This window comes from Cariama cristata, unplaced genomic scaffold (genome assembly GCF_000690535.1).
Source record: "Cariama cristata isolate BGI_N322 unplaced genomic scaffold, ASM69053v1 scaffold12300, whole genome shotgun sequence".
Lineage (NCBI taxonomy): Eukaryota > Metazoa > Chordata > Aves > Cariamiformes > Cariamidae > Cariama > Cariama cristata.
Genome location: NW_009596418.1, coordinates 1 through 8,995, shown reverse-complemented (window position 1 = coordinate 8,995; position 8,995 = coordinate 1). Strand labels below are relative to the sequence as shown.

At 50.9% G+C, this 8,995-nt stretch overlaps 1 protein-coding gene across 1 annotated transcript; it reads left to right on the top strand.

The window, feature by feature from the left end:
- Positions 1–1,492: 1,492 nt before the first annotated feature.
- STT3A (STT3A, subunit of the oligosaccharyltransferase complex (catalytic)) lies at positions 1,493–8,902 on the top strand (the record flags this gene model as incomplete). The annotated part of the gene is made up of 15 exons (XM_009705980.1): positions 1,493–1,591; positions 1,886–1,946; positions 2,617–2,738; positions 3,007–3,152; positions 3,438–3,528; positions 4,259–4,365; positions 4,798–4,962; positions 5,524–5,704; positions 6,236–6,391; positions 6,603–6,694; positions 7,383–7,538; positions 7,653–7,841; positions 7,922–8,038; positions 8,120–8,222; positions 8,714–8,902. Coding segments are annotated over exons 1-15 (1,963 nt in total), but the record flags the coding sequence as incomplete, so codon positions are not given.
- Between the last annotated feature and the right edge of the window lie 93 nt (positions 8,903–8,995).

Here is an 8,995-nt window from a genome sequence, read left to right as displayed (position 1 = left end):
GGGTGAGGGAACTGTGGGGTGATGGGGTGACCAGGTCTGTGAGGTTGAGGGTTTTGGGGTGCTGTAGGGTGCCCAGGGCTGTGGAGTGAGGCACTACTGGTTGTCAGGGGCTGGAGCCTGTGGGATGTGGACCTATGGGGCAATTAGGGTCTGGGGGTGCTCAGGGCTGAGGGGTGCTCAGGGCTGGGGGGTGAGGCGTTGTGGTGTGCCTGGAGCTGTGGAGTGATGGGGTACGCGAGAAGGTGGGGTATAGGGGTGTTCAGCGGTGTAGGATGAAGCACAAGGGGGCTAGTGGGGGTGGTGAGAGTGGGACCATAGTCCATAACTCCAGCATAGCTTTTCCTCCTTCCCACCCCAGTGTCTGGGGACTGGCTGGGGGCTGCTGGTTCCCCCAGTAGCTGTGACATTAATGGGTGGCAAAGGGTTCCCCCCACACCCTGTGAGTTGTCTACTGGAGCTGTGGAAATGGGGGTACTGGTGGTACCCCAGTGGCAGAGCCACTCGTGCCTGGGAGGCATCTATGTTCTGTCATTATTAGCTGCTGCTTATTATCCCCAGGGGAACCAGGAAATAATTACAACGTGGGGTTAGTTCTGTATCAGTTAGTGATGAATGTGTGCAAGTCAGAATCACGTCTAGGTCACAGAAAGATTTTTTTCAGGCCCGGTCTGTATTTTATTTTGAAATCTCAGCCTGTCCAAATCTCTTCTCCCCAGCATTGTAGCTTAGAGACGTGAACTGAGGCTTTATCCACCAGTTCTGGGACTGAACCTGCAGGGAGCAGTGGGAGGTTTTTTTTTTTTGATTGAGTAAAGAGGTATTTTAAGGACATCTGAGTGTTTTCCAGAGCATAAAGACGTTATTCACTAGCCACAGTTTCACTTCCTTGGTGTCTAATACCAGGATTTCACTGGCTCTTCCTCCACCCAGGGAGGTTGAGTTAAACAGCCAAGTTGTCCAGTGTAAGCAAAGCTCATTTACTGTGCTAGTCCGCATTAGCAAACCACTGGGATGTATATGTTTAACATAAATAATTTGAAGTGGGAGTGGCCAGGATTTCTTGCATTCTCCATGGATTACTTTTCTGTGCATCGCTTGCAGGTGATGCTTGAACTCCAGGGACCAGCCAGGGAGAGTGTAGTGGTTTTGCTAAAAGCTTACGCTTGGGTTTTTTATATGCAGAGAAACAGACGCATCTTCTGCCCCGAAGAAGTTCTGGTCTCTGTAAAAGAAAGAAAAAACTCAGCCGAGACTTGGGGTAACTGATCAGGTGAGGATGGAAGGCAAGGGCGTTTGGGGAAGGGAGGCATGGATCAACGAAATCATCTGGCAGGGGTGAAGGGTGGACAACAGCCTCCTCGGGCAGCAGTCGGGTATTTAAAGTCCTATCTCATGAAACGTTTAGAGACATTGTGGGGCTGCCAGCTGGCTCGCTCTTTGATCATCTTCCCTCTTCATTTTTCAGCGGTTCAAGCGTCCTCAGTCTCTGCTTTTGATGTGAAAATGACCAAGTTAGGGTTTCTCCGGCTGTCCTACGAGAAGCAAGACACTCTGCTCAAGCTCCTCATCTTGTCAATGGCAGCTGTGCTGTGTAAGTCCATATCCTGCCACGCCGGCCTTGTGGGTGGCTGCTGGTGACCTCAAAAGGAGGACCCCGGGATGGAGCTACCTCTGCTCCTTCTTTTCTTTTATAGGTTGTGAAACTATTAAGTGAACCCTCTTATTCCTTCCGTATCCATTGTTCTGAAAAACACATGTATTTCTATCTTCCCAATGACCAATTTGAGACAGAAACCATTTTAATCAGTCAAAGTAGATGATAAACCTAATAAAACTCTGGCTCAGAGAACGTTGTAGATTCACTTTGCCCTTTCTGTGTTTGCAGCTTTCTCCACGAGGCTTTTTTCCGTCTTAAGATTTGAAAGCGTCATCCATGAATTTGATCCGTAAGTGTCTTCTTCCTGTTTTGGGGGGACCTGCTGGGTTTTTCTCATCTGGAGCACGCAGAAGTTGAGTGGTGTTTGCTGGGCTCAAGCTAATCCCCGTTGAGGATGAGGGATTTGGAGGCCAGTTTTCAGTACAGATAGTTTTTCCTCTTCTAGACCCAAAATTCACTTCTCGGTTCCCAGGACTCATCTTGCAGCCTGGATCTAGGTTGGGGTAATCGCCCAAAACCGCTTTTATGCTGGGATGTGGTTGTTCCCTGTCCGAGCAGGGCACAGCAGGAGAGAGGGCTCCTACTACAACTTGTGTCCGCGTCCCAAGCTTGTTGCTGATTAAATCAGGCGCAAGGGAGAATGTTACCTTTGCAAACCCACTTTTAAACCCCCTAGGAGGAGGGATGAACCTTTGCAGCTGAGGTTTGCGGCAGTCTAGGGAGATTGGACTAGTTCCCTCTGCGTGGAAAACACACAGTCAGCCCTTACAATGCTGTCGTACCCCTCGACGTCAGAGAAGTGGATCCAAACGGGCACACTTTGGTACTTAACTGCCTGTCGAAAGCTGCCGCGTTTCCCAAATGCTTGTTAAGGACTGAGGTTGTAACCCGAGGAGCGGTGAGCAATCAGGATCCCTGTATCCGGATGAGGAGATGTTTAATGTTTGTCATGGTTACAGGTATTTTAACTACCGCACAACCCGCTTTCTGGCAGAGGAGGGCTTCTATAAATTCCACAACTGGTTCGACGACCGAGCGTGGTACCCCTTGGGCAGGATTATCGGTGGGACCATTTATCCGGGTAAGCTGTTGGGCTTCTGCTGAGCCGAAACGCACCTCACGTAAGGGAAAATTGGGAGATGGGTGGGTAGCGCACACGGAGCAGGGCTGTATGTGCCAGCTGCGAGGGGAGGAGAGCTTGGGAGATGCCCTTTGTCAAGGCATCCCGGGCAGCAGCTCCTTCCTGGCGAGACTTTTGGCGGCTCCGCTGTTAATTGCGAGCTAACGACCCCCCAGTGCTGCGAGGAGAGCGAGAGCACCCCAGTAACGATGTCGTTTCTGTCCTGTAGGCCTGATGATCACGTCGGCGGCGATTTACCACGTGCTGCACTTCTTCCACATCACTATCGACATCCGAAATGTCTGCGTGTTCCTTGCTCCCCTCTTCTCCTCTTTCACCACCATAGTGACTTACCACCTCACCAAAGAGCTCAAGGTAAGGAGAAGATCGGGGCGTTCCTCACGGGCTTTTGCTTTACAGAGGAGCATGGGCTGGGTGGCTTTTGGCAAGGTAGCTCGCAGCTATATTGGAGGTTTGGAGGTGACGACCACGCTGGTCAAATCCCAGAACTTTTGGGAAATGGGAGATCTGTTTTAAAATTTCATTGCCATGCTCAATTTTTATTCCTTTGAGGTATATCTGTGTGTAGTATGGCATGATAATGAAATCCCTAAAAACTGATGGCTTTTTCCACCCTCTCACTGTGTTTTTTTTCTCCAGGATGCAGGGGCAGGACTCCTTGCTGCCGCCATGATTGCAGTTGTGCCTGGGTACATCTCACGATCTGTTGCCGGCTCCTACGATAACGAAGGTGAGTTTGCGACACTCGGAGCAGGGAAACCTTTAACGACTGTTGGGTGCTGGAAAATGACAATAAAGATCCTGCAGGGCACGATAGAGGAACTGTCCTTTCCCAGCGAGCCCCGCCAGGTCCCTGCGGTTTACTAACCCAACTGCTCGGAGATCGGTGGTTGTTCTCGCCTACGCGGTTGAGAAGAGGGAATGTTTCCCAACTCCGGCAGCGAGCGCACCCCGTTCCCCGGGTGTCCTTGTTTGCAAATCAAAAAGGGTTTTGCCACCTCCACAAATTCTGCTGGGGATCAGAGCTGCTGTGTGGCTCCTCCATGATTTTTATCTCTGTTCTGGCAGTGACTTTGGGACTGGCAAAGGCAGCAATCTCGTTGTCGATGCCTAAGGTAGAAGGGGATCCAAGTTCCTCTCCCGTACCTGGGCTTTCGGGGGCCATGTAAGGAGTCACTGTGTCCAGGAAGGCTAGCTGATGTGGCTAGAGAAAGCCACCTGAGCTGTTATTTACAGTAAGACAGAAACATCACAGTGTTTCAATCTAGAAATCAGATATGAAACCTTTTCCCAGGCCTGGCTCTTTGTACGAGGTACTGTTCCACCATCTGACGGAGCAGCAGAAGCATTTATGTGTATGTTTTTAATGCAGTTGAGCGCTCTGGTGCACCCCAGGGATTATGTTAACATTTCAGGGCTGATGTGAACTTACTTTGACTTCTGTGTGTCCTTCCACCCAGGTATCGCCATATTCTGCATGCTGTTAACTTACTACATGTGGATCAAAGCTGTCAAAACAGGCTCCATCTATTGGGCAGCAATGTGTGCTCTTGCTTATTTCTACATGGTAAGTGTTCCTTCTCCCGGCGCCGAGGTAATTCTGACTCCCAGGACCGCTCTGGATACGGTGACCAAAAATAGATGGCGTGCCATTCCTGCGTCCTTGTGTTCAGGGAGCTAGAACCTCCGTGAAGGGCTTGGCGTGAAAACGGAACGGATGCTTTCTTCGTTCATTCCCTCTTACCAAAAGTAACGGGTTTTTGCGCGAGGTTTTATTAATAGTATTGAAAAATCTGTGCTTCCGGCAGCTGTGACTGTTGAGGACGCCCTTAGAGAGAGCAGATCTCAGCTGGCATTGCCGCTGGGTGAAAATCCTGCGTGTGATCCCAGGAAAATCAAACCTGTTGCGTTTGACCTTTGCTGTGTGACCTGTTCAGTCAGTCCTGGAACTTGGGGCGTTTTTTTTTTTTGTTTGTTTGTTTGTTTTCTCTCTTGGCAGGTCTCCTCGTGGGGTGGCTACGTCTTTCTGATTAACCTCATCCCCTTGCATGTTCTTGTGCTGATGCTGACCGGACGCTTCTCCCACAGGATCTACGTAGCCTATTGCACGGTCTACTGCTTGGGAACCATCCTCTCGATGCAGATCTCCTTTGTTGGCTTCCAGGTGGGGACCAGAATGATTTGCGGACTCGAGAACGGTCATTTCGTGAGTTGTAACAGAACAACAGCGAGTTGACACCTGGTTTCTCTTCTTGCCTTCGCCGTTGACGTTATAAGTGGTTGCTGGTTTCCAGTTTTTGCTCCCGTTATGCTGGTTTGTTGCGACCTTTGGCAAAATTAGCTTTTGGAGGTGCTGAATGACTTTCAAAGCTGCTAATAACCTTCATGGCACCGGCTGCCTTTCAGGAAAATATTCCTGGTTTCGGTGAAGGAAACACTCCCGCCAGCGTGCGTCTTGGTGTAGCAGGAAAAATGCCTGCTTAGCTCACATTTTCAAGAGAATCAGTTTAATATTCCGGGTGGATTCCCATCTGGGAATCAAAGGTGATGTAAGAAAGTGACTCCTGCCAGCTGTGCTATCCGCAGAGAGGGAATTTTCCTGTGACTTTGGCAGCAATTTTGCTGAGAAGTAATTTGGTTTTTTTTTTAAAAAAAAAAAAAGCCAATATTGGGTGCAACATGACTTTTTTTCTCCGTATCTGATCACGCTCTCCTTTGTTTGTAGCCTGTCCTCTCCTCGGAGCACATGGCTGCCCTTGGAGTCTTCGGCTTGTGTCAGATCCACGCCTTCGTAGACTACCTTCGGAGCAAGCTGAACCCGCAGCAATTCGAAATCCTCTTCAGGAGCGTCATTTCCCTAGTTGGCTTCGTCCTCCTCACCATCGGGGCCGTGCTGATGCTGACAGGTAGCCCGAGATCGTGACGATGATGAGCGCGTTTCACCGCTTTGAAGAGCACGTAATTTGTCAATCCTATTGTTGCCTGCATTGTGGTTTCAGTGCTTGCAAGCCCCCCTCTAAGGAGGAGCCGGGGACCTGCCCTAATTTGTGCATTAGCAGGAAAATATTTAAGAAGGAGCTGAAAGTTCTGGGCTCCAGGTGACACGGGGCGCAGAGAGATACCAGCTGTGACTCAATGCGCGCTGGGAACACTGAGCTGATGCTTTAGAAACTGAATGTCGATCTGTAGTAGCGAAGAGATGCTAAAAATGTAGGTCGGGCGGGGGAGAGGTCTTTTTTAGGGTAAAATTGCATTTCATTTCCTTTCTAAAATGGCAGTTTTGAGTAATAGAAACGTTAAATGAGGTCCAGGAATTGCTCATTCAGCCTTGCACGTGCTTCCTTGTGAGAGAATGTATCAGCGTTGCTGATTACTCTCTGCTGGAACAGAATATGATTTTTTTTTCTTTCTTTCTTTTTTTTTCTCCTCTTTCCTAGGGAAAATCTCCCCGTGGACGGGGCGTTTCTACTCCCTGCTGGATCCTTCCTATGCAAAGAACAACATCCCCATCATTGCCTCCGTCTCTGAGCACCAGCCCACCACTTGGTCCTCCTATTACTTTGACCTGCAGCTTCTCGTTTTCATGTTCCCAGGTGAGCCCAGCACAGATATAATCCGACCTCGATTTATTAAATCACCCTATGACACCAGAGGGGTTTTATTCTGCCGGCCACGACCGCAGCCTCCCATCTCCTTGCCGTGCTGAGTCTGCCGTAGAGCACTACGTGCTTCTGCCGGTGTTTTTTTATTTCAGGCAACAGATTGCTAAGGTGAACCTGACCCGTTTCTCTTTCCTCTTCGCAGTCGGTCTGTATTACTGCTTCAGTAACCTCTCGGACGCCCGCATTTTTATCATCATGTACGGCGTGACCAGCATGTACTTCTCTGCTGTGATGGTGAGGGCTGCAGCCTGCTGGGCGCAAGCAGGATGACAAAATGGTCTTCACGAAGCTGATTTAATTTCTTTTTCTGAACTTATTGCTGGTGGTTCTTCCACCCTGAGCTGACTGAAATGTTCAGGAGGCTTTTCTCTCTTCCTTAAAACTGGTTTCTTCGCCCCTATGTGCAGCGAGGGAATGCGACGTTGCAAAACTGACTGGTTTTGGTGTTGGTCGCTTCCTTACGGCCACCGCTGTCCGCCCCTGGGTCTCCTGTAGCTGAGTTGCAAACCCAAATTCTCCAGGTATCTGAGCAGGGACCAGCAACAAATGGCAGCTTATGAGCTTGTTCCCACTCTTGCTGTAGCACCCCGAGCCCTAAATGCAGGTTGATTTCTGGTGTGGAGGCATCTACTCATTCCTGACTCCACCTAAGATTGCCCAGGGTGCAGTTGAGGTCGGTTCTGCACATTGACCAAATTTGAGGACCTCAGAGAAACCTCCCTTGGGTTTCTGAGATGGTGGCAGCTCCCAGTCTGCACCCACTAAAAAAAAAAAATCAGTTACGGGTTTATCTTGAGGCTGATGTTTCTGCTGAATTCAAGGTGTTGAATTAGGGACCGCATCATTTAATTTCTCTCTTCTCCTGGATTTCTGCCCAAATTTCTTCTCTAACAGGCACTGACTCTTCTGCTCTTGGCCGTAGGTGCGTCTGATGCTGGTGCTGGCCCCGGTGATGTGCATCCTGTCCGGCATCGGGGTTTCTCAGGTGTTGTCCACCTACATGAAGAACCTGGATATCAGCCGACCAGACAAGAAGAGCAAAAAGCAACAAGACTCCACCTACCCCATCAAAAACGAAGTGAGCGTTGGGCCGGCTCGGGACGGGGGAGAAGACACCTACTCCTGGTGGGGGATGAGTGCGGGAGGCTGATGGCCTCTTCCCTCCAGCGTTGACCCTGATTTCTTCCTCCAGGTTGCCAGTGGCATGATCCTGGTCATGGCTTTCTTCCTGATCACCTACACCTTCCATTCCACCTGGGTGACCAGCGAGGCGTACTCCTCCCCCTCCATCGTGCTGTCCGCCCGGGGTGGGGATGGCAGCAGGATCATCTTTGATGACTTCAGAGAAGCTTATTATTGGCTGCGTCACAACACTCCGGAGGTAAAGGGGGGTAATTTGAGCAGCGGGGACCCAACGTTGTCCACTGAGGCGCTGACGGCACATCTGGTCTTTGGCTGCAGGACGCGAAGGTGATGTCCTGGTGGGACTACGGGTACCAGATAACCGCCATGGCCAACCGGACCATCCTGGTGGACAACAACACCTGGAACAACACGCACATCTCTCGCGTTGGCCAGGTAGGTCCTTCCCTCGCTCGCTGCCTTGCCCTGCCTTTCGTGGGGCACCGCGTGACGTGACTGACGCTGCATCTGCTCCAGGCGATGGCATCGACGGAGGAGAAAGCTTACGAGATCATGAGGGAACTGGACGTCAGCTACGTGCTGGTAATCTTCGGAGGCCTCACCGGCTATTCATCCGATGGTAAGATCTTGCTCTGAGCTGGGTCAAACCCATCCACGGAGCACTGGTGGCGTGGGCTTCTCCCAAACAGCTCTTAGAGGAGCAAAGTCCCCCCTCCAGTTGAGGCTGCAGAGTGGCAGCGGTACAAAAATGCTCCTCTCTGGAAGCTGCACGTACCTTTTTTTGCTCTCCCCCAACTCAACTCCTGGCTTTTTGACCCTCAACTCAACTCCTTGCTTGTGGCCCCCGAATCAGCTCCTCATTCTTTCACCCCAACTCAACTCAACCCCTTGCTCTTTGACCTCCAACTCAACTCAACTCTTCGCTCTTTGGCCCCAACTCAACTCAACTCCTCGCTCTTTGCTCCCAACTCAACTAAATTCAACTTCTTGGTCTTTCGCCTCAGCTTCTTGCTCTTTGCCCCCAACTCAACTTAACTCCTTGTTCTTTTGCCTCAGCTCAACTCAACTCCTCGCTCTTTGCCCCCCAACTCTTTGCTTTCCACCTTTCAGATATCAACAAGTTCCTGTGGATGGTGCGGATCGGGGGCAGCACGGACACGGGGCGCCACATCAAGGAGCACGACTACTACACCCCCACCGGGGAGTTTCGGGTCGACCGCGAGGGCTCCCCGGTGCTCCTCAACTGCCTCATGTACAAAATGTGCTACTACCGCTTCGGCCAGGTCTACACTGAGGCCAGTAAGTCCCCAAAACCACCCCCCCGTGGGGGGTGCCATCACTTTTGGGGCACCCCACCGTGCCCCCGACATCTTCGGAGTGCGATGTGGCAGC